Consider the following 26,077-nt stretch of genomic DNA (forward strand, 5'->3'; position numbering starts at 1 on the left):
GCCTGCTTGGTGGTTCTCAACTTACAGTGATTTTGCGTTCGAGTTTCGAATACTTAACAGTGATCTCTTCTTGCTTGCCATATGGTATCAAAAGATACTACTACAAACGCACAACTTTGCTCTTATCGAAATATAATGGCATCTGAATTTTGATTTTTCAGTTAGTTTTTTTCCTTAGGAACTCAAAAACACAAAAATTTGGTCTTATCAAAACATAATGGCATCATATTTAATTTTTAGTTACTTTTTTTTTCCTTGCTAACTCAAAACGTACACATATTTAGTTTTGTCAAAACATAATGGTATACCCTCTTTTGGCATCTTTTGTTGGTTCAATCTTTATTCTCTATGGAAAAATCATGAAATTACTATCATAACCTACTGAAAATACACACAGATTTGGTCTTCTAGTAACATAATGGCCTTAGATTTTCATTTTTCAGTTACTCTTTTTCTTATGAACTCAAAACACACGATTTGGTCTTAGCAAAGCATAATGGTCTTCCCTCTTTTGGCATCTTTTGTTTGTTCAATCTTTATTCTTTGTGGTAAACCACGTGAAAATACAGTTACACTCATGAAAAAACACACAAATTTGGTCTTATTGAAACATAATGGCCTCAAGTTCTATTTTTCAATTACTCTTTTTCCTTGTAAACTCAAGATGCACAAATTTCATCTCATCAAAAGAAAGTGTTGTTCCCTCTTTTGGCATCTTTCGTTGGTTCAATCTCTATTCTATGTGGAAAATAACTCATGAATTTACTATTGTACCCTCATGAAAACGCACAAATTGGTCTTATCGAAACATAATGGCCTCATATTTTAAATTTTTAGTTACTCTTTCTCCTTATGAACTCATAATCCACAGATTAATTCTTATCTAAACGTCTTCCCTCTTTTCACATTTTTGTGGTCCATTATGTAATTGGCATCTATCGTTAGATCAGTAGGTTTTATTTGTGGAAAAACAAGAAGTTAATTTTTTTAGTTACTCTTTTTCCTTATGAACTCAATAACACGGGGATTTGTTCTTCCCTCTTTTGGCATCCTCATTGGTTCAATCTCTATTCTATGTGGTAAAACAAGTGAAATTACAGTTACGCTCTTGAAAAAACACACAAATTTGGTCTTATTGAAATGGTCTCAAGTTTTATTTTTCAGTTACTATTTTTCCTTATAAGCTCAAAAGGCACATATTTTATCTTATCAAAATGTAGTAGCCTCAAATTTGAATTTTTCAGTTATTCTTTCTCCTTATGAACTCATAACGCATAATTTTATTCTTCTCAAAACGTCTTCCCTCCTTCGACATCTTATGTGGTCCATTATGTATTTTGCCATCTTTCGTTGGACCATTATGTATTTTGGCATCTTTTGTTGGACCAGTAGGCATTAATTGAAAAAACTTGTGAACCCCTATTGAAAAACGAATGATTTGGTGTTATCAAGACAAAATTGCATCACATTTTAATTTTTTTGTTTCTTCTTTTCCTTCTAAACTGAAAGCCCACAGATTTGGTCTTATCAAAACATAATGGCCCTCCCTCTTTTGGCATCTTTCATTGATTAAATCTTTATTCTTTGCACAAAACTCGTGACACTACCCTTGTAGCAGCATCCCAAGAAAACGCACAGATTCGGTCTTATCGAAACATAATGACCTGATTTTAATTTTTCAGTTACTCTTTTTCCTTATGAACTGAATAACACAGGGATTTGGTCTTATCAAAACATAATGATCTTCCCTCTTTTGGCATTTTTTTGTTGGTTCAATCTCTATTCTCCGTAGTAAAAAACATGAAATTATAGTTATGCTCTTAAAAAAAATACACAAATTTGGTCTTATTGAAATGGCCTCAAGTTTTATTTTTCAGTTACTATTTTTCCTTATAAACTCAAAAGGCACGGATTTTATCTTATCAAAACACAATAGCATTCCCTCTTTTTGCATCTTTCGTTGGTTCAATCTCTATTGTATGTGGAATATAACTTGTGAATTTACTATTGTACCCTCCCAAAAAACGCACATATTTAGTGATCTTATCGAAACATAATACCCTCCTATTTTTATTTTTCAGTTACTCTTTCTCCTTATGAACTCATAACGCACAAATTTATTCTTGTCAAAACGTCTTCCCTCTTTCGACATTTTATGTGGTCCATTACGTATTTTGCCATCTTTCGTTGGACCGTTATGTATTTTGGCATCTTTCGTAGGACCAGTAGGTATTAATTGATAAAACTCGTGAACCCCTCTTGAAAAAAACGCATAGATTTGGTTTTATCGAAACAAAATTGCATCAGATTTTAATTTTTTTTGTTACTCTTTTTCCTTATGAACTCAAAGCCCACGGATTTGGCCTTATCAAAACATGATGGCCCTCCCTCTTTTGGCATCTTTCATTGGTTCAATCTTTATTCTCTGCACAAAACTCGTGACACTATTGTTGTACCAGCATCTTGAGAAAACGTATAGATTTAGTCTTATCGAAACATAATGACCTGATATTAATTTTTCAATTACTCTTTTTCCTTATGAACTCAATAACGCACGAATTTGGTCTTATCAAAACATAATGGTCCTCCTGCTTTTGGCTTCTTTCGTTGGTCCAATCAGTATTATTCATGACAAAACTCGTGAAATTACCGTTGTCACTTCCCAAGCAAGAATTCATCCCAACCTCCCTATATAACCCAACATGGTGAAAGCTAAGACGAACAAACATATCGACCATTCAAGTCATTTACCTTGTGTACCTCGCGCAACTCTCATGGTTTATATAATTGAGTTTCAAACTCAATTATTTCATTGTTCTTTCACCATCCAACTTCTCCAATCCACTTCAAACAATCACATCATGGATTCATTCATGATGATCATCATCCTCGTTTATGATGAAGTCACGCCTAATGACGCCAGTCAGCAAAATCTTGACCTTCCAACTCCTAATATCCGAGAGTCCAGTCTTGCCGAGGGAGTCCACCGTCCGTCAGACAAAGACGATGGCCGTGGTGATCACGAAAATGTTTCCATTGATGATGAGAATATTATTTCTCATCTGAGAGATGATGATGGACGGATACACACCCTCCCTCAAGGAGGGGTGGATCGTGTCGATTTTGTGGTGCCGTTGGATCAGCGGAACAGAAGCACTCTGGTGGTGGGTCGTCATGATCACGAAGCAAACTTGAAATTACCGTTATACACTAACCTATATTCTAAGTTCCTAACAGAACGCTGCGACAGAACAAAACGGAAAATAATCGTACTTTACCCAAATTCCCATTTCCGTCAACCTTCATCCCACCTCAATTTCCTACGTCATCCTCATTTCCCAAACTCCATTTCCGTCAAGCAAAACAACGGATCCGGCAGACCCGTCAGCGGCACCACCACAACCAGCAGCAGCAAGCCATCTTGGTCAGTCGGCTGATCCACTCAGCTTTCACCGAGAAGCTCAAACCCCAACTTCACCCGTCCCGAGGAGCATGCCTATAACGACACTATCAAGGAGGGGCTGCAGCGCCCACAACCAGCAGCAGCAAGCCATCTTTGTCACTCGGCTGATCCACTCACCTTTCACTGAGAAGCTCAAACTCCACCTCCACCGGTCCAGAGGAGCATGCCGATAACAACGCTATCAAGGAGGGGCTGCAGCACCACCACAACCAGCAGCAGCAAGCCATCTTGGTCACTCGGATGATCCACTCAGCTTTCACCGAGAAGCTCAAACCCCACCTTCACCCGTCCCGAGGAGCACACCTATGACGACGCTATCAAGGAGGGGCTGCAGCCGCTTGATGTGGAAATTATTTCTCATCTGGGAGCCGATGAGCTGATACACAGCATGCGCCACCGCGGACCCGACAAATGGTACAGTTGTCCGATATGCCACGGAGTGTACGAGTCGGCACAGGTCTTCTCTATATATCCTAAGTTCCTAACAGAATAAGATGAAAGCTACAACAGAACCAAAAAAAGGAAAATAATCGTCCGCGGCCCAAACCCCATTTTTGTCAACCTTCACCCCCCACCTTCAATTTCCTCTCGTCATCCTCATTTCCCAAATTCCCATTTCCGTCAAGCAAAACAATGGATCCTTTTGTCTGCAATGGTCGTGATCTTTTCCGAACCCATCTTCGGCACCACCACCACCACCAGCAAGCCATCTTCTGTCTGCCCATCCCCACCAACCTTATAATCGAAACCTTCTGATAGAGTTCTACCCTCCAGGAATTTTGATGAGGATGGTGATGGGGTGGGGGAGCAGGAAGCGGAGGAGGAGGAGCTTGAGCTTGGTCACTGGGCTTATTTACTCGGTTTTCACCAGTGTTCACTGTACAAGGCGGTGAGCACCTAATTAAGGGAACAAAACAAGACTTGGCCGAAAGCACGAGAAGGATATCTAAAATAATAAACTCAAGCTGGTGCAATTTGACGACGGCAACGATGACAGTGATTATCCCCATTGGTTCATCTATTGTTTAGGTTTTCCTTGCTGCCAAAGTTAGTTCTTTGTTACAGTTCTATGTACTGTTCTCCCCTCTTAACAAGTTGAAAGTCTAAATTAATTCACATTTTGACAGAACATTTCATCTTTTTATTACCTTTTTTTACCAGTGCCGTTGCAAATTTCTATCAAGATTTCATTTTTTTACTGCTCAAAAGGGCACAAAGCAATTGGGATTTAGCTAAACCCAATACAAATTTAATATAATTATAAAAATAAAAAACATAAAATTGCACCTCCAAGATAAACAAACTGTAAATATTTCATTTCAGAAGGCACTATAAATTCCGATATAGGTTTTTAAAAAGAAGTGTTCACAAACTTCACCTGCAATTAATTTTTAAAAGAAGTCTTCATAAAAATGGCCACCAATTTTATTTTTCCAGTACTCATTTTCAAATAGAAAACTCACAAATTCAGTTTTATTGAAAAATAATGTCCTCGGATTTCAGTTACTCATTTTTTTTTTTTCTTGATGAACTCCAAACGCACAAATTCGGTCATATCAAAACATAATAGCCACGTGTTTAATTTGTAGTTATGCTTTTTTCTTCTGAACTCAAAATGTATTTTTGGTCTTATTGAAACATAGTGGCCTCATATTTTAATTTTTCGGTTACCGTTTTTCCTTATGAACTAAAAGCGCTCAGATTTTAATTTTCCTTATGAACTCAAAACACACAAATTTGATCTTATCAACAACTAATTTTCTTATATACTCAAAATGCACATATTCAGTCTAATCGAAACGTCTTCCCTCTTCTGACATCTTATGTGGTCCACTATTTTGGCATCTTATGTTAGACCAGTAGGTATTATATGTGGAAAATTCGTGAAGTTACGATTGAACCCTCTTGAGAAAACTCATAAATTTGGTCTTATCAATGGCCTCAATTTTTTTTTTTTTTTTTTTGTTACTCTTTTTTCCTTATGAACTCAAAATGCATAGATTTGGCCTTATCGAAATATAATCGTCTTCCCTCTTTAGGCATCTTTCGTTGGTTCAATCTTTGTTCTTCAAGGTAAATTCATGAAATTACCATTGTATTGGGATCCTTAAAAAACGCACATATTTGGTCCTATTGAACATAATGGCCTCACATTTAGAGTCTTCATTTACTCATTCTCCTTATGAACTCATAACACACATATTTATTATAGGAACATCTTCCCTCTTTTGGCATCTGTAGTGGTCCACTATGTATTTTGGTATCTCTCATTAGACCAATAGGTATTATCTGTAGAAAAAATTTGTGAAATCACAGTTGCACTTCTTGGAAAAACGCATAGATGTTTGATCTTATTTAAACAAAATAGCCTTAGATTTTAATATCTATGTTACTATTTTCATTATTATACTCAAAACACACGGATTTAATCTTATCGAAACATATTGGCCTTGGACTTTAATATTTTTCACTTACTCCTTCCTTATGAACTCAAAGCGTAATTATTGGTCTTAATTATCAAACATAACTACCAAATGCATGGATTTGGGCTTATTGAAACAAAAAGATTTCGTGTTTTAATTTTTCAGTTACATTTTTTCTTGAACAGCAAACATGTGAATTTGGTCTTATCGAAACAAAAAGATCCCGTGTTTCAAATTTTCAGTTCCTTTCTTCCTTGAACACCAAACGCGTGGATTTGGTCTTTTCGAAACATAACTACCAAATTTTTTTTTAATTACTTTCTTCTCTTAAGAACTCAAAACGCACAAATTCGTTCTTATCAAAATATATCGATCTCATGTTTAATTTTTCATTTACTCATTTTCCTTTTGAACTCAAAAAGTACATAATAGATCTTATCGAAACATAATGGTCACAGATTTTAATTTTCAATTACTATTTTTCCTTGTGAACTCAACTCATTTTCCTTTTGAACTCAAAAAGTACATAATAGATCTTATCGAAACATAATGGTCACAGATTTTAATTTTCAATTACTATTTTTCCTTGTGAACTCAAAATGCGCGGATTTGGTCTTATCGCAACATAATGGTCTTAGACTTTAATTTTTTCACTTACTCTTTTCCTTATGAACTCAAAACGCACATTTTGGTCTTGTCAAAACATAACGCTCTCGTGTTTTAATTTTTTTAGTTACTCTTATTCCTTACGAACTCAAAAAGCACAGATTTCGTGTCTTAATTTTTTAATAACTTTTTTCCTCTAACGCAAAACGCATGGATTTGGTCTTATTGAAATAGAAAGATTCCCTGTTTTAACTTTTCAGTTACTTTTTCCTTGAACGCCAAACGCATGGAATTGGTCTCATCAAAACATAAAGATTATGTGTTTTAATTTTTCAGTTGTTTTCTTCCTTGAATGCAAAACGCATGGATTTGGTCTCATCGAAACATAATAGCCACATATTTTATTTTTTTAGTTACTTTTTTTTCTTATGAACTTTAAACGCACAGATTTGGTCCTATCAAAACAAAGGGTCTTGTGTTTTAATTTTTTAGCTACTTTTTCCTTTATGAACTCAAAACACACATATTTGATCTTATAGAAACATAATGGCCACAAATTTTAATTTTTAGTTACTCTTTTTCCTTATGAACTCAAACACACATATTCAATCTTATTGAAACATAATGGACTTGGACTTTAATTTTTTGCATTCATTGTTTTTCCTTATGAACTCAAAACGTACATATTGATCTTATCAAAACATAACGCTCTTCTTTTAATTTGTCAGTTTCTCTTTTTTATTATGAACTCAAAATGGCCAGATTTCGTGTTTTGAATTTTCTGTTACTTTTTCCTTCTAACGCCAAAACGAATAGATTTGGTCTTATCAAGACAAAAGAATTATGTGTTTTAATTTTTCAATTGCTTTTTTACTTAACACCAAACGCATGGATTTGGTCTTATCAAAACCAAAAGATTCTCATGTTTTAGGGGGGTGTATTTAATTGGGAATTTAGGAGATTTTAATGGATTTTTACGGAGTTTAACTGATTTGTAGAGATTCTATGTAAAATTTTGATTCAATTCCCTCGAAATCTCATGGGAAGATATGAGATTTGTGGATGCTTAAAATACACTACAAAATCTCTCCAATTCCGTCTAATTCCTCAACTTTTCCAAATTCTCTAAATTCTAATTCTAATTTAATACACCTAGAATGTTATAAACTTCTTTAAAATTCTAATTGAACACACCCGGATTTCTAAAGATTTTAATAAACTATCTTAAAATCCTGATTGAATACACATTGAATTTCAGAGAATCACTTAAAATCATGATTGAATACCTCTAGATTCATTAAAAGAATTAAAATCTCTCAAAATCCCAATTAAATACACCCCCGTTAATTTTTCAGTTACTTTCTTTCTTTAACACCAAATGCATGGATTTGGTCTTATCAAAACATAATGGCCACACATATTTTTTTTAGTTACTCTATTTCCCAAAACACACAGCTATGGTCTTATCATAACATCACGTGTTTGAATTTTTCAATTACTTTTTTTTTCTTTTAGAACGCAAAAAGCGCATAAATTTTGTCTTATTGAAACATAATGGTCCTAGATTTTAATTTTTCAATTATTCTTTTTTCTGAAACACAAAACACACATATTCGGTCTTATCGAAAAAGAATGACGACAGATTTTTAATTTTTAGTTTTTTTTTTCCTTATGAACACATAAATCAAGATTCGGTCTTACTGAAACAAAAAGGCCTCGGGATTTTAAGTTTCTTTGTTGGTCCAATCCAATTTGTATCCTCCGTTGCAAAAGAAGAGCTCATGAACTTACCATTGTGCCCTTCCGAGAAAGAATTCTTCCCATGCCTCTCTATATAACCTAGTAAGGAGAAGCCTAAGAGAACAAAAACATATCGACCATTGAAGCCATTTATCTTGTGTTTCGCTCAACTCTCATTGTTTATATAGAGTTTCGAACTTAATTATTAAGGTTTTCTTTCACCATTCAACTTCTCAAATTTTCACTTCAATCAATTGCATCGTGGATACATGCATGATCATCGTCATCAAAACTTGATGTCCCTCACCCAAGGAATCGGTCATGTAAAGGAACAGATCTATGCCGGCAATTGTTCTGATAAAGAATTGGTCTGCCATAGTTAGTTGGTATTATGTACAAATCTGCACGAGGTTTGAGCTCTTTCAGGTTTCACCGAGTAGCTAAAACCCCACCCCTTACCAACAGAATGGTGACGTGGATGTTGAGGAGGTACTTCAGCAGAAGTTTGACGATATCGAGGAAAATATTATTTCTCAAATGGGAGCTACACAGCCTGCCCCGCGGATCAAATAATTGGTGCAATTGTCCAATATGCCTCAGAGTGTACGAGTCACCACAGCTAATCTTGGCTCACACCGGCGTTCACTACAGGGCCCTGAGCACTGCAGCGAATGCAATAAGACTCCGTCGTAAGCACAATAAGTAGAGTCAAAACTCCAGCTCCTGGAATTTGATGACGGCAGTGTCCCTGTGGTGCCTGTAAATCCTACAAGCACCGCGGCGAAGAAGAGAGGCCGGAAGATGAAGATCAATCTTCTTGCTGATGCGGTTGCTGCTCTCTGTGGAGGAGTGCATCATCGGAATGGCACCGGTCTGTTGGTGGGTCGGCATGATCACGAGGGGAGTACTTCCGGCCATCAATGCCACAGGTCAGTGAGAGCTAGTTAGCAAAAGATAGCTCGGGCATTAGGTATTCGTTGTGGTGTTGCTGAGCCTCAGTCCGGAAGAAGGTGCATGATGACCATAAGGTGTCTCTTATCACCAGAGGTCCAGAACCAAACCTCTCTGGTTGTGGCTGCAGAAAAGCATGCCGCTAGTACTTCAGGTATGTCATGAGTCCATAAGAGCCAAGAAGAGGAGCTCGTGCAATGTCAGCACGACGCCAGTACTTCTGGCTATGTCCATGAGTCCATTAGAGCGATCAAGAAGAGGAGCTCGTGCAATATCAAGTTAGCACGACGCTAGTACTTCAGGTTATGTCCATGAGTCCATAAGAGCGAAGAAGGGAAGAGCTCGTGCAATGTCAAGTTAATTTGTAATTTTTATAAGTTAATTTGTAACAAATTGGTAGTCCATATTAATTAAATTTTCTCAGAACATTTTATCTATTATTACCTTTTTACCAGTGCCATTCCAAATTACCGTCAAGAATTTCATTTTTTACTGCCCAAATAAGGCCACAATACAATTGGGAATTAGCTAATTAGGCACCATAGAATTTCAATTTATTATACCCAAAAAAAAAAAAAAAAACATAAAATTGCACTTACAAGATAAAATAAATTGTGCAGATGGAAATTTTATCTCCTTTTCATACCAAAACTCTAAATCTAATTTTACTTCATAGCCGTCGGCCCCTTGCCACTTCTCCTTGGCAGCCTTCCTCCTTCCTCTTTTCATCGATCGTTGCATTTTTGTTTTTTGTTTTAGTATTTCCGTCTATAAGTGCCTTCTTGATGAAGTTATTAGTATCCCTTAGTGATTATTTTAATTTTGTGTTCATGTATTATGGGCTTCTAGTGTGCCTACTTCATTGTTATTGGTGGTTTCGTTAATGGTGTCGAGCACAAAATTCAAATTGGTATGGACACTCATTGGTTCCTTGTTAGTTCCTCTTTAGAGTCGACACTGCTCGTTGTCAAAGAGTGTCTTCATATTCGTTATATTACAGTTTTTGTGGGCAAAATTTTTTCAAGCGCCAAATCGCAAAGTGTTTGACCCTTTCACTCGGAATGGAGTTCATTTGGCTTTGGAGTGTCATCCCAATTTTCTGAGTTTGTGTGTAAATGATTTCAAGACTTGGATGCTTTCCTTTGCTTATTTTCACGAATGTCTAGCCGCCCCCATATTTTAATTTCAGTTACTATTTTTCCTTATGAACTCAAAACACACAGATTCGTCTCATCGAAACATAACGGCCTCGAATTTGTTCATTCAGTTACTCATTTTCCTTTTGCGCCCAAATACATAGATTTGTCCTTTTCGAAACATAATAGCCTGATATTTTAATTTTTCATTTATTCTTTCCTTTCACATTTTCTGTATTATCAAAACATATGGTCTCGGAATTGAATTTTCAATTACTCATTTTCCTTAAGAACTCAAAACACATAAATTCGGCCTTATTTAAACATAATGGCCTTGGATTTTAATGTTTCAATTACTCTTTTTCCATGTGAACTCAAAACGCATAAATTCAGTCTTATCGAAATATAATGGTCATAGATTTTAATTTTTCAATTACTTGTTTTCTGATGAATTTAAAACGCACAGAATTGGCCTTATGATAACAACCTCGGATTTTGATTTACAGTTTCTTTTTTTCCTTATGAATTCAAAACGCATATATCCAACCAAACGGCCTCGGATTTTATTTTACGGTTTCTCTTTTTCCTTACAAATTCAAAACGCACAAGTTTGGTCTTATCTAAACATAATGACGGTCCTCTCAAATTAAATAGAATTCATCCCAACCTCCCCCTATATAACCCAATAAGGCGAATGGTAAGACAAACAAAAGATCAACCACTCGAGTCATCAACCAGTATTGAACGTCGTTGTGAGGGGAAAAGAGCTGTGGTGACTCGTACACTCCGAACCATATCGGACAAGTGTACAAATCATTGAACCATCGATGCAAGCTGTACATCTAACTTCCTCTCCCAAATGAAAAACAATATTTGCAACATCAACAAAAACTGGGAGACAAGTAGATATACAGTTTGCCTCGAGGATCGAACGATCCGTACATGTCCGGCATAAAACAGGAGTGTACGAGTCCTCACAACTCTTTGCCGCCCACATTGGGATTAAGACAAACACAATTTAATTAAACAACTGCAAATGTTTCATTTCAATCACAAAAAGATATACAAATTCAAGCCCAGCAGCTAATTCATGATTGTGAGTAACAATCAAATTCTTAAAACCCTAATCAGAGATTAAAATAAAAACCCTGAATCGACTACAAGTTATCGAAAAGAAACCCAAGAAATTGGGATTTTTTTTTGCTTAAGCCCTCTCGCCTCTGATCCTACGAGCGAGCTGGATGTCCTTGGGCATGATCGTGACCCTCTTAGCATGAATGGCGCAGAGGTTGGTGTCCTCGAACAGACCCACCAAGTACGCCTCCGCCGCCTCCTGAAGCGCCGCGACAGCACTGCTCTGGAACCTCAGATCGGTCTTGAAGTCCTGGGCGATCTCCCTCACCAGCCTCTGGAACGGAAGCTTGCGGATCAGAAGCTCAGTGCTCTTCTGGTACTTCCTGATCTCCCTCAGCGCCACGGTCCCGGGCCTAAAGCGGTGGGGCTTCTTCACTCCTCCGGTCGCCGGAGCCGACTTCCGGGCAGCCTTGGTGGCCAGCTGCTTCCGTGGGGCCTTGCCTCCGGTGGACTTGCGAGCAGTCTGCTTGGTACGAGCCATTTGGGATTGGAGTTGTGACGATTGAAGGATTTAGGATTAGGAGGGATTTGGACTGTTTTGGGCTGTTTGTTTCTCGGGAAAATCAGTGAGAAAATGCGATGAATTTTTGAATTTCGAAGGATTTGGTCGGATTAATTTATTTAGTGGAAGACTAAAAGAAGAGGCGAGTTTGAAATATTTGGGGAATTTGAAAATATTGGATGAGGTAATACAGATCGTTGATTTGTTCTTGTTATCAACGGTTGAAATTATTTTCATGGAGTGAAGCGGATAGCGATCCGTGTGGTCTGGACGCTAGCCAATAGGATTTGGCTTTACAGCGGCAACTGGATTTTCAGTGTTTTTCGACTTTTCAAGTTGGCGAGTCAAGTTTTTCACTTTGGGGTCAGATGGCGGGTCAAGTTTTGGGTGTTTTGGACATGGGCTGGACTGGAAAATTATGCAAAGGTGAAAAGGGCCCAATGAGATAAGATTCAAGGAACATGTGAGTTTAAACATTATGCCCAAAGAAGGGGAAGGGTTGAACTTGATAAGGGAAAGGGTTTGAACTCAAATGGGATGAGAGTTTAAACTCGAAATGTAATGAGTTGAAAAGAATCAAGAGGTGCCTTAATCATCAGCACAATTCACTATTGCAGGGTGAGGAAAATACTTGGAGTAATAGATCTTCAAGTTATCAATGACCTGACTCCCCCTTCTCCTCTTTCATCGTCGTTGGTCCTTTCACTCATAATCTCACAATTTTTTGGTAGTTTGCGCGAACTGCTGCCATGGGTAAGAAAGAGAGAATGATGATTTCTGAAGAATGATGAAATTGTTGTGCAATGTACTCTATCACGATGTCAAACAAAACTATATATTGAATCGTGAGTCGTGAGAATCATTGATAACTTCATATATGATCGTTGTTCTTAATTGAGACACAATTTGAGTTTCATCTCGGAACATTGCCGGGTTAGGAGTACTCGTGTAAGTTATTTGCGTGTGTAATATATATTTTGAGTGTAATTACTTGTTCATGGTTACATCATCATAGTTTTAGCCTTTTTCCAAATTAAACGAGATCGACTAATCAATTATTGCCCTCAATCTTAATTACTATAGCATTATCATTTTTGCAGACTTGTATTAAGTACGGATCACTATCTAGTCTTTTGGGTGATTCTAAATTAGTCCTAACTTTTTAAAATATTCCTAATAACTATCTAACGTTTTTAAAAGTGGACGTATGTTAGCTTCACTAGCATTAAGTGATGATGTGAACAATTATAAAGAGGGCTTTTACTCTCAAGTCATCTATGGAGCTTTGAATGGATGCAATTTAGCTAATCAAAATTATGACTTAACTTGGCTAAAAGGAGTTGATTTAGAGAATTAATGCTAGAAACATCATCGCTTAGCATTGGTAAAGTTATCACTTTAAAGCCTGTGACCTAACAGATGTATACTTTTAAAAATGTTAGATAATTGAAATGTTTTAAAAGATTGAAACTAATTTAGAATCATCTCGAAAAATTAGTTAGTTATCCGTACTTAACTCTAGTTATCTCTATACTTATAAGGTATAAGAAAACATATTACAGGCAACTAGATATGAATAGTTTGAGCTTCCAACACTTTTCAAGTTAGCTTTTTGTATTGCATTGAAGTAGTGATTCCTTCTTTGAATTGAAAACACAACTTTAGGTTTTTTCCTATTAATATAAAAAGGTTCTATCTCCAATGTATTTGTTGGGTAAAAAAGGTTCAACATAAAGAGTGGCTACTGCTTATACAGTGCAGTCGGACATCGACATTTCAATTTAGAAGCAAAAAGTTACCCAAAAAGCTACCAAACCAACCTTATAGAAAAGGGCTGAAAGTTGGTATATTTAAGATTGAAGACAAGTGTCTAATCACGGGTCAAGATTAAGATTGGTATGACTAATTAGTCACCTAATTAATTACTTCTCCTGTAGGATTAGGAGATATTTAACTTATTTTATTTGTATTGGTTGTTATTTCTTTTGCAAATTAAATCAGATCAACTGTATAAATGATTATAAAATATAAAGGAGAGTACTTTAGAGATATGATTAAATTAGAGATTTGATTTGATTTGATTTGGTATAAGTTTTATGTCTTGTGGACAAAAGTTTTATATGATTTATTTTCTATTAGGCTCCTTTGTAATCTTTAAAAAAAAAAAAAAAAAAAACTCTTTATGTACAAGAATAAAGTATTTGATCGAGTATGTGAGATTATTAAATATATTAGTCATAAACATTTTATTTTCAATTTGATATCAAAGCAAAGTTCGATTATTAGTTGAACTTTGCTGTGAGCGTTTCCCTGTGAGTGTACAAAGTTAATTTTTCTTCATGCACCCAAAACCAAAAAGGGAAGATTGTCAACAATTGTCAAGAGATTTATTTATAGGACTTTCGAAAAAGTAAAAAAAAAAAAAAAACGTTATGGGCTTTCGAAAAGAGATATTAGTTTCAAGAATATGATTTGTTGGTCAAGCAAGAAGTGTTTGTTCTAATTAGGCTTTCGAAAAATTGGTGCTAGATTCAGCTAAGCATTCAAAAAGAGGTGTTAGTTCTAACAAATTATGATTTGATGAGAACAAATTATAATTTGATGAGCTTTCAAAAAGATTGGCATTAGTTTCAGTATCTTGACAAAAAATTTCCTACACACGTGGCTCGCGAAAATGTGTGGTTTCACGTGAGGGGGTTGAATTTGCTGAGTTTCAAATTAGATTTCATTTTTTTTCTTGGCTATCATGAGCTTGATCTCTCTTACAGATCCTCAGTACTTCTACTAATCTCGAGGGTACTTCATCTTTTTACACAATGTCAAGATACACAACGTAAATGCTCAAACGCCATAGCCCTAAACAACCGTCATTGTCGTTTCAGAAGCAACCTCTCTACTTCACCATCCGAAAAAAAGTTCTTTAGCAAATACCACAACGTCGTTCTCCAACTCCAGTGCCCATTTTCCTGTTCATTCTGTAGGGTTATTATTTTAAATAACGAGAAATATTCTACACTAAATTCATCTAAATTACGAGAAGAAGAATTTAAACTTAGAAAATATATAGGGAACGCTTTATTGTGGTCAACTTAACTAAACTCAAATAATGAAACACAACTTTAGGTCTTACATGTTGAAGCAAAATACTATCATACCGTTCAACAAAACTGGCAAATGAGACTCAACATAAAAGAAGGGCAACAAAATTGGATATTTTGTTGTAGAAGCTAAAAAGTGAAAGAGGATTCTCTCATGAGCTCAGGATGGGGATCCTCCTGATCAGCTTATCTGGGCCAGTCAAATTTAATCAAATAGCTTCAAACATAAAGATCCTTTAAAAGTTATAATAATTTTAATCGTTGGATTAAATTGAACGGTTCGGATAGGCTGGAAGGATCCCCATTCTGAAGAAGAGGATCCTCTTCCCAAAAAAGCTGCCCTAATCTACCAGATTAACCAACTCTATAGAAAAGAGCTGAAAGTTGGTATAGCTCTGAATCTGAAGAAGTTGTGCGGAAGAGTGTAGACCGGAGTATCCTTTTCGTGGGTCAAGATTAAGATTGGTATGACTAACGATATTGACAAGAATGGTATGACTAATGACATTGACAAGCTAGCTTAACTAATCCAACACTAGCTCGTGAGTCTTTCATTGTGGGCGTAAATATGTGATATATCAGCACAGAAAATAGACGGTCATGATTGAATTAAAAAATTACTATTTTTTTTTTTTATCAATTTGCCAATCCAATTGATAAATAGTTGAATTCTTGCTGATTGGAGACAAACCCGTATAACTTTAGGTAATGTTATTCGTACATCTATTTTTACTTCTCACACACCATTCTCAATTTTCAGTCATTGGATGGAATGAATTGAAATAGATCAATAACCAAAATTAACAAGAATGTGTAAGAAAAATAAATAAATATGTGGATAACACTGTCCTAACCATATATATTTCATCATGCATTAGGCATATGACCCAAATGAAACCACAAGGGCTCCCCTCGTCTAGCTAGTCTTTAATAAGTCAAAAACAATTAAATAACCCAAGTGAATTTTATTTTAACAATTTCAACATTTGGAATTTGAAAAAAATGGTACTCAAACTACTATGCTTAGGCATTCCACAATAGTTTAAGTGAATATGATACCTATATGACTATATATGAGACTTATGCAATCTGAGTTTGATAACTATAATACTATTACTACACAAGTGTTATTTCAATATATTGATATCAAATTCATGAGTTTTATATATCACAATTATGAGTTTAATATATTGAACTCTCATGAGTTCTATAGTATATCACACTTCACAATATATATATATATATATATATATATATATATATATATATATCACACTCAAATTTTCTCGCATACTGTAGGAGTGTGATTTCTATATGAGTTCAATATATTGATATGAAATTCATTTTTTCTAGTCTACTATGGAAGACCTTGGCTAGTTAGCCATAATAAAATAACCCATTTTGCTACATCCATAATTCTAATTAGGGCCTACAGACTACAGTAGTATTATTTCAATGAAGCTAATTGGTAGTTCCTCAACTTGTACGATAGCAATGAACGATATCGACAAGGCAATATGATCCCACATTTTCGGATCAAAATCCACTCTATATGGCATGAAGACAGCTGCACAAACAAAGAAGAAACAAAGAATCTGTATTATTTACTAATTAAGAAGAGAAGAAGGAAACAAAACAAGTACCTAACCCTAATTGTAACCCTAATCAATTTGTTTAAGAAGAACTGCAAAAGAACAGACACAACGTGGATCCCCACAAAGAACAAAGACACGGGTAACAACAGCGACATGAAATGCTATAAAATAAAAAAAAGTAAAAACCCTAGTTTTGGTAATGAGGAGTGGGTGATAAAATAAAACCCTCGCGAATCCACTTTTACTATGATCAATCCACTTTTACTATGATCAAACAATCAAAACATGACAAAATTAAGCATCATCCGAAGAAGTCCAGCAAGAATATTAGTACAGTATCTCTTTCTGCTTCTTGCTTTGAACTCAGCTTTGTAAAAAGAATATGTACTTTAAAATGGCACAATATATTTTTGAACTTATATGTATATGTGTGTGACTGTGTGTATATACAATTATGTATATGTATATAAAGGACACAGTGCACAAACCACGCACAAAGTGATAGAGCAGAAGAAGTTGTTTTGATATTTGTGGTTGGTATTTTCACTGGAAAAACTAAATTACCATCAAGTTAGGGTTTAGGGTTATCTGCCTGCAATATTATTTTCTGTATTATGATTATTATCTATGTCCTTATTTTTAAACAAGAAGAAGGATGTCCTTATTTTAAGAAAAAGAATGTCATTATTTTTTGCACAATGCATTTTAGCAATTTGAAATCGTCTGTATTTGAAGTCCTTAAATGTTCACCCCTACCAAAAATCGTCCATATTCGAAACTTTTTTTCTTTTCATATTCAAAACTGTTTGGTTATATAAACTTTGTACAAAAAAACACTTTGTTAGATGAAAAATATAACTAAATGAATGCAACAATTAGAAGATGCGACTATGAGATGGAGACTCAAAATAAAAAAGGTAAAGCAAAACCTATGAAGACTTTGAAAGAGACTATAATAAAATATATGTAATCTTGAAGCTAACGGAAGACTTGGCGCAAAGCCGAGCATAATGACGTTTTATGATTTATACAGCTGACCCCACTTATTAGGATAAAATTTAGTTGTTTTTGTATTAATTTTGTTTAAATACTTAATTATAAATTAAATAAGTTAAATGATAGAGAAAGGCTCATACAGATGTATTTATCTATCCATATTATAATATATTACACCCATCTTGTCAACCATTATTTTTAATTATTGGCCTATTAACTTGAAAACTATAAAAGTAAGAACTGATTGCATATTATCATTCAAATACACTGACACACCCCGATCTAGATCAGGGCATGCTAGCCGTCACGTGGAAGTGACGTAACCATGTGCACAGTGCGGAAGCTAATAAAATAATAATGGAAATAGTAATACGAATAAATAAAAACTAGTCTTACATAAAGTAATAACAACAAGTGCAAGCGTAAGTGTGACGCTAAGTTCAGAGCATAAAGCCTAAAGCAGTCCGGGAGAAAATGACGCAACAAAAGTACACCCGAAGGTGGCCCTACGCTGGTGATCGTCTGTCAGATATGCCGGGAAAATCCTCAGGGAAACCACCAAACGTGCTAGCCAACTAGAACTTGGAGGGGTGCAAAACAAAAGCGTGAGTGGGCAAAAACAAAGCTTTTCGAAAACCATTTAATAAATAAGTTCTAACCCCTCGCCGTAAAACCTGTATACTTCCCAGAAAATAGATATATAGATATATATACCAATGCTCAAGAATATGCTATGCCAAAACCTCAAAATGAAATGCAAGTGCTCAGGTAATATCACATCAATATCATATAAACTGTCAGCCGGAGTCACCTAACGTGACCTGTACGGCTGAATCTAAAGCTCAAATCTCAATCTCACTAACTAGACCTGCACATAAGTCGGAACCACCTAAGCGGTCTGTACGACAGGCCTGGGTGTAACATATATATACGCTCAAGTGCTACGATCACGTGAAAGCTGGGCGAATAATCGCGGGTCACCTACGAGTCGGAACCACCTAAAGTGGTCTGTACGACAGGACTGTGCACCTAACTTGGATCCAAGCTGAGCGTGTGGTGCGGGAGGTGAACATCACGTGAAGGACTGTGCCCAACTCTGGGCGGGAGCACTAACACCGGGGGTGCAGGTTATGAGCTCTCTATGCATCTCAAATCACTACTGAATGTAAACATGAATTACACTTACCTGGCACTTACCTGTGCGTCCGCAGCACCAATACATACACATATATAAATGCAACTAACCATGCATAACAAATGGCAATATAATATATGGCATATAACTAATAAACGTTTAAATCACTTTCTGGGTAAAATATAAGTATATAGGTATATACGGAAAACCAAAAGCCCACTCACTGGTAAGTGGAAGGGTCGTAGCCCCCCTGCCTCGAGTGACCACGCTCGTCCTAGGGATAGGATTCACCTATATGCGAAACAACTATAAAAACGTTAATTTTAAAGCACATAACCAAATTTAAGAAATAACTTCTCATACAATGCTCAAATAGGGTGTATGAATACACCAACGTGATCTACTCAACATCAGGATCAACCCCATATTTTTAAAATAATTTTTCACCGTCGCATGCGCCCCCACGCGCCGGCCAAGGCACGGGCACACGCGCCGGCCACGCGCAGGCACGTGCCTGGCACGCTGACGGCGTCAGTTGACGCCGTCAGGAATATTCCGTTATCTCTAACGGTTTCTGTCAACGGTGTTAGGAATATTCCGTCAGTTTTGACGGAATATTCCGTCGTCTTTTCCGGCGAGGCTCCGACGCCGTCGCCGGCGCTGGAAAATCGGGAAATTTTCAAATCGTGATATCTTCTTCGTTTTTCAACCAAATTTCACAAAATTGGTACCAAAATGAAGCTTACAACGAAAGGAACAAGATCATACCACTTTCAAGTGCCAAAATCCACGAAATCTCACCTGGAAAATACCCCCAACTCCGGCCAACCTCGAAACTCGTGATCCCGACGTCCAAAACCTTCAAACGAACCACCCCAAGCCTCCTAAGGACCTCACTAAGCTTCCTACAAGCTTAAAATTCCCAAAAACATAAGAAATTACGTGTGCATGAACAGTACCCAAAATCGGGTATCCCGAGTTCAACGTGAAAACGAAGGTATCCTTACCTGAAATGGGTATGGTTAGACTCCAATGAACCTCACGAGCATGGATATGTACTTTGTTTCTTCGATCTGTGAAGATTTGATGGGTTTTGGGTGTGTGTCCGTACGTTTGGATGGAAAATGGGAAGGGGAATGGCACGGGAAAGGGAAAGGGTGAGTGTGTGTGTGTGTGGGGGAATGTGTGGTCCACCATCAGCCAACAACCAACCAAAAATAACCACAAAACGTAAAGAAATCGCTCTAGGGGCAAAATCGTCTTTTCACGCGTACGTTTTAAAAGTTTCGAAACGGGCTGTCACATACACCCTCGTTTTTATTTAGGGAAATTATATTCACACCTCAAATTACTTTTTTTACATCCTTTTAATTTTTTAATATTAATTTATCAAATGTTAGTGGTGTGTAGAAAATATTAAAAAATTAAAAAGATGTAGGAGAAATAATTTGTGATGTATGAATATAATCTCTATTTATTTAACTCTCAGCCCATTTGAACACACATGATGTATGCAATGCCCATCCATCCACGGTATGATTAATTATGTAAGATAATCACCAATTTTTATTGCAAATATCAAGATTATTGTAAAGTATAGAACTTAATTATGTTGAACCAACATGATAGGCAGACAGTGTAGTGAGTAGCAAGCAATGGGAAACCCTAACGTGGTATGACTTTCCTTCATCTCCTTCAAGAAAGATGAGCTTAAATATATATATATATATATATATATATATATATTTTATTTGACCATTTGCTTCTATAACAATTTAAGATGTCATTAAATAGAATTAAGTTAGGATTTTCGTGTTTTCTATCAAAGGTGTATCAAACTCAAAGTGTATAGCTAAAATCAATAAGAAAACGGCCGTGTGTCAATATCACATAGTGGTGTACACAGTTGCACCGAAAAAGTCACTAAATATAAGGCATAATCAAGTGAACATTAAGACATAGTAAATTTGGCATAAACTAAGCCAACTTTAACTCATTCTAAACAAGAAACTAATAAGTTCAAATTTGTTTCATTGAGGACAGAATATGCAAAATTTCAAATCTATTTTATTTTATTTTTTTCAAAAAGATGACTTTGTGATTAATTTAAGCATAATCCGTGAAATGAAGTTGATTAAAAAAATAAAATAAACACTTTTCTGCATGTGGAGGTTGACAAACCACTCTAGCTTTTGGGTGGGAAGTTGGTGATCGATCATAAAGTTAACATCCTTAGTCATTTCTTCTTAACAAAGTTATTGAAAAGAAGAAGATCGGAAAAACTGAGTGTGATACTAATATATTTAATTTGTAAAGGAATCATACTTTAATAGTGGCCTAAAGAATTTGAGTGTGATATATTAAACTTATCAGTGTAATATTAATATCTTGAACTCACACTAATGTAGCAGTAGTGTTGTAAGTATCAAACTCAGGTTGTCTAATTCTTGTATATAAGTATTATACTCACTCAAACTACTTTGTAAGGGTCAAACAACGACACAAACTTTAAATATTTCCTTAATCCTACATGGAATTCCTTTTCCAAAATAAACAAAGGGCCTTCCAATAAAGTCATTATTTCATTTACTACCCCTGCTTCTTTCATTCCCATGACTCCAAACATAAAATCTAAGCATGGGTAATTTGGTAAATATACTGGGAGAGGGTAATGGCCCGTTTGGTCCCCGCTGTAGCACTACTTTACAAGATTCACTAATTACAGAACGGCATGACAACGAGTGTTTGGAAGGTTTTCGATATTTCTGTCCCCAGTCCCCAACTCCCCTTTCGGCCCTTGGACAGCTCAGAAATTTTTTATTTATGGACCAAACTACCCTTTCCTCATTCACTTACACATAAGACCCTTATTTATTTACTTTTTCTTCAAACTTTTTTTCTAAAAATGTATTGTCTAAAGCTAGATGATGGAAATTAAAGCTTGATGGTGGAAATGAGAGCATGAGAATCGATCTATGATCGTAAGTGCAAAGATAAGTACTTTATTTAGTTGTCATTTTAATTGTAAATGCAGAGATAAACACTCTATCATTTATACTCGTTCTGATTGCAAGTGCAAAGATAAGTACTTTACCACTAATTCATACTCTGACAATAAATCCATGAAGAAATGCTCTGCCACTAAAATTAAAATCTTTGTACTAGGATTTATATTTCCTCAAATGCAAACATAAAGGATAATATACTTCCAAATGATTTCCAAACTATTTGGAGAGTAGAAGGTATTACTAAGTAAAAAAAACTACAGTTTCATGAGCCTTCTTTCATATGCTCATCTTCTTGAATTTTAGCTTTAACTAGACAAAAATTATTATCGTGAGTTTTGTAGCTCTTATCATCGTCAATTTAATCACATTCTTTTCATTTTTGTTTTACCCTATTGAAAGAAGAAGCAGCATGTACAATCACATGCACATGAACTTAAAAGGACCAACTCACTTATATCATCAATTGCCATGATAACATAAAGAGTATTTCACAATTAAAGTGGGCATCATCACTTCTTGAAAGTACAAACAATTGAGTGGAACATAGAGAGTGGAGAATTTCTTCCCATAGTACCAAGCAATCATGTTCACAGTAGTACCAACACCTCATGTTTTGGTTGCATGGTTATTGTAGGAAACTATGGCTATAAGGGCATTTTGATAATTTTACTTTACAATGAAGCTGCTTCGGTGAGTAAGAATTACCCTCTCTCTCTCTCTCTGTGCTTCACATGCTCACATTCTATCAAAATCCACCAAGAACCAAGAGAAAAGCTCATTGGCCTTAGGGTATCCCTCTCTCTCTCTCTCTCTCTCTCTAACTTCTGGTTTTCCAAGATTCCACTGTAGATATGATCTTCATCTCTTCACATCAAATCCAACCATTAGATTCCCACTCCTCCATTCTCTTTGTTCGTTTCTCTCCCTGAACAATCTCACCCCACTCCTCCTCTGCCCTCCTCTGTTTTTCTCTCTGGTTTTTCATGGCTTCTTTTACTACAAATAGTAACAATTTTCAACCCCAAGGGAATAATTCCCATGTCAAAAATGATGTCAGCAGGCAGGAAATCCAAGCCGCCATTGCCAAAGCAGTGGAGCTGAGAGCTCTCCATGCTGCTCTGGTTCAAGGAAGCAGCCCTGCAAATCTCAGGTTTCCTTCTTCTTCCCCGGCCTCCCGCCCTGCCTCTCAGTTATCTGCCCAAGACTACCCTGTTTTCACTCCGGTGAGTCGAAATTTTCGACATTCTGTATTTCTCATCCTCTGGTTTCTTGAATTTGTTCTGTTTAACTTACTTGTTGTGAGCAATTTGTCCTTTTCTTTTAACTAATATTTTTGGTTTATAATATGGTTTTAATTTATGAGGGTGATTTTTTGTGATTGCGAGCGTGCCACTATTCGGTTAAAAAATTTCGCAGTAGAAGTTTTTTTTCGCCATTTTTCGTTTTCATTATCTAACCTGGAATTTGCTTTGTTTTCTTTGTCATCGTGAGAAATTTTTGTTCTTGGTTTTCTAATGAACATTTTTGGTGTATAATGTAGTTTTAGTTCCCAATTATATTATGGACCACTTGAATCAAGAACTAATATATAATTATTTCTAATAATGTAGTTTTAAACATTTTTATAGAACTAATGAGTGAAGGGGAACATTTTTTATGACTATAATTTTTTTTTATAATGGTGTATTTAGAGCTAACGGAATATTTGGTGCAAAAACAAATACAATAGCATTTTATGATTTATACAGCCGACGCCACTTAATAGGGTAAGACTTTGTTGTTGTAATCTTTCAATGATTCAATGATGTGTTTTTCCTTCATCAAGTTCCCACATGATAGACCAAGAAGTTATTATTTTCAGTAAAATGAAAGGTGGTGATTTTTTGCAATCTTATTTTCGGCCCAATACATTGTTCTAGCTTTTGGATTGGATATATCAAAAGAAAATTCAGAACACAAAAAAGGGACGACAGAAGGAGAAAATTGGAGCGTGAAAATCACAAACTCTTCGCAACCTAAATCTAATACTCAAATGCTGTATTTTATGGATACTTAAATTAGGCCTGTTGGCTAAGTCCTTAAAAAGTTTGAATTCGTCCCATCATATATTAGAGTAGTTTAGATTTTCGTATTTAAAAAAAAAAAAAATTAATAAGGATTGTATTTTGTGGTTTCTAATGCTGAAGAGTTCACTAAGTTTGGAGACATTTTACAGAGTTACGCAGATGAACCATTGCCTGGATTTCAACAAATTCCGACGATGAATCGAACGCTATCCGAGAGTTGGGACGAGTACAGTGGGCTAGAAGGAAATGGGGATGAAACAGTTGCATCAAATTACAAGGAAAACTCATCTTCAAGAAAAGGGTTCCCTTCCGATTTCGCCAACTTAGAGTCCCATGCTTGTCCAGCTGAGGATCACAAATCTGTTACAAGCTCTTCATATGCAAACAACATCACTGTGCTTCAAACATCACCCGCCAATGAATACTTCAGGTCGAGAAGGCGAAATAGTTTGGGGGATTTCAACTCGGTTTCATCATGTAATCGATGCAAGCCAGCGACCATAACAAGCGATTCGGAGATTGGGATGAGGAACTGCAGGAATTCTAACATTGTTGTGCCGTTGACAGAATCACATTCGTCTGTTCAATCGCAGCCAAAAAGCCGGGGAGTGATTTCGTGGTTGTTTCCGAAGTTAAGGAAGAAGCACAAGAACGAAAGCTCTCCAAACCGAACAGAATCAGAGGAAGTTTCTCAGGTTTATAGGGAATTGGGGATAATGTCGATTGAGACGTTGAGGAAAGAGCTCATAGAAGCGAATGAGCATAGAGACGCCGCGTTAATGGAGGTTTCGGGGATGAGATCTTCGCTCGGGGAGCTGAAACAGAAGATGGACTACTTGGAAACTTACTGTGAAGAGCTGAAGAGAGCTTTGAGACAAGCAACACATACCAAGATCCAAATCCCTGAAAAGCTTGGGAACTTTCCGAAGAGTGGCAAATCCAACGACGGGAACGCAGAAAACCTAATGCCGGTCAGCGAGGAAGTAATGGTGGAAGGTTTCTTACAGATAGTATCGGAATCACGACTGTCTGTAAGACAGTTCTGCAAGATCCTTGTAGCGCAGATCGAGGTAACGGATAACACCCTGGTGGACAATTTGAACATGCTTCTCGAGCCGTTCAAATTGTCATTGAGTTCTAAGTACTCCAAGACAGTGTTGTACCATTTGGAAGCCATCATCAACCAGTCACTCTACCAAGACTTCGAGAACTGTATGTTTCAGAAAAATGGCTCGCCAAAGATTTTAGACCCTCACCAAGCACGCCAAGCGCAGTTCTCTTCCTTCGTTGCCCTCAGAAACTTGAGCTGGAATGAAGTATTAAGAAAGGGAACGAAGTATTACTGCGAAGAATTCAGTAAGTTTTGTGATCAGAAGATGAGTTGCATCATTACAACACTAAATTGGACAAGGCCGTGGCCGGAGCAGGTTCTTCAAGCATTCTTTGTTGCTACCAAGTGCATATGGTTGCTTCATTTGCTTGCATTTTCGTTCAATCCGCCTCTCGGAATTCTGAGGGTGGAGGAGAATAGGAGCTTTGATCCACACTACATGGAAGACATGTTCATGGACAGGCAGAGATCGCACGGTCCGAGCCGGGTTAAGATTATGGTAATGCCGGGGTTTTATGTTCAGGATAGGGTTTTAAGGTGTAAGGTTCTTTGCAGATACAAGTCTGCAGGTTCAGTAAATTGATCCTTTCTCTTTAAATTTTTTTCTTAGTTTTTTATCAATCAATTATTGCCTTCTTTTAGGTTTTTTAATTTATTTTTTATGGGTTAATTGTTCAACATGAGGAAGTATGTACCTTTGATGTTTAAAGTAGAGGCTGACATAAAGATTGGTTTGTTATTCACTATGCCTCCTTTAATATTGACCTGTTGTCTGTCGATTACGCCTTTCGGCCTGATCTTAGGCCCTTAACTCACCCTCCGTAGACGAACCTTGCGGGGGACCCCTTCGGTTTTTGGGGTTTGATTCTCACCAATATTTGCGTTACTCAAGCCGACATTCTCCCTTCCGCTCGACATATATCGTCCAAGACAATTCATACTTTCAATTATATAGTTGTTGGTATTGTGTTAATATGGTTATCAGTGAAGGTCTACATGGCAAATTACTAGTTATGTGGCATCAGTCCATTAGAATTTAGATGGTCGGACCAATCAACTGGTCAGGCGGTATGACCCAACTCCTTCCCCCTGAACCAGTACCTGCTTATAAAT

At 36.4% G+C, this 26,077-nt stretch overlaps 2 protein-coding genes across 2 annotated transcripts; one reads left to right on the top strand and one right to left on the bottom strand.

Annotated features, from left to right (window-relative positions):
* Nucleotides 1–11,336: 11,336 nt before the first annotated feature.
* LOC137742411 (histone H3.2) lies at nucleotides 11,337–12,077 on the bottom strand. Its single transcript, XM_068482271.2, has one exon. It carries the CDS (start codon nucleotides 11,932–11,934, stop codon nucleotides 11,524–11,526), a length of 411 nt encoding a protein of 136 aa, XP_068338372.1. The 5' UTR covers nucleotides 11,935–12,077; the 3' UTR covers nucleotides 11,337–11,523.
* Nucleotides 12,078–22,516: 10,439 nt separating this feature from the next.
* LOC137743841 (IRK-interacting protein) lies at nucleotides 22,517–25,703 on the top strand. The gene is made up of 2 exons (XM_068483775.2): nucleotides 22,517–23,010; nucleotides 24,003–25,703. Exons 1-2 carry the CDS (start codon nucleotides 22,771–22,773, stop codon nucleotides 25,545–25,547), a joined length of 1,785 nt encoding a protein of 594 aa, XP_068339876.1. The 5' UTR covers nucleotides 22,517–22,770; the 3' UTR covers nucleotides 25,548–25,703.
* The last annotated feature ends 374 nt before the right edge of the window (nucleotides 25,704–26,077 follow it).

This window comes from Pyrus communis, chromosome 11, assembly GCF_041283825.1.
Source record: "Pyrus communis isolate YQ-2024b chromosome 11, ASM4128382v1, whole genome shotgun sequence".
Classification (NCBI taxonomy): domain Eukaryota; kingdom Viridiplantae; phylum Streptophyta; class Magnoliopsida; order Rosales; family Rosaceae; genus Pyrus; species Pyrus communis.

What these genes read in the sequence shown, in the direction of transcription:
- LOC137742411 (XM_068482271.2), bottom strand. Translation starts at nt 11,934, where the DNA reads ATGGCTCGTACCAAGCAGACTGCTCGCAAGTCCACCGGAGGCAAGGCC.
- LOC137743841 (XM_068483775.2), top strand. Translation starts at nt 22,771, where the DNA reads ATGGCTTCTTTTACTACAAATAGTAACAATTTTCAACCCCAAGGGAAT. An exon ending in ACTACCCTGTTTTCACTCCG is followed by an intron (nt 23,011 to 24,002) that starts GTGAGTCGAAAT and finishes GACATTTTACAG; the next exon opens with AGTTACGCAGATGAACCATT.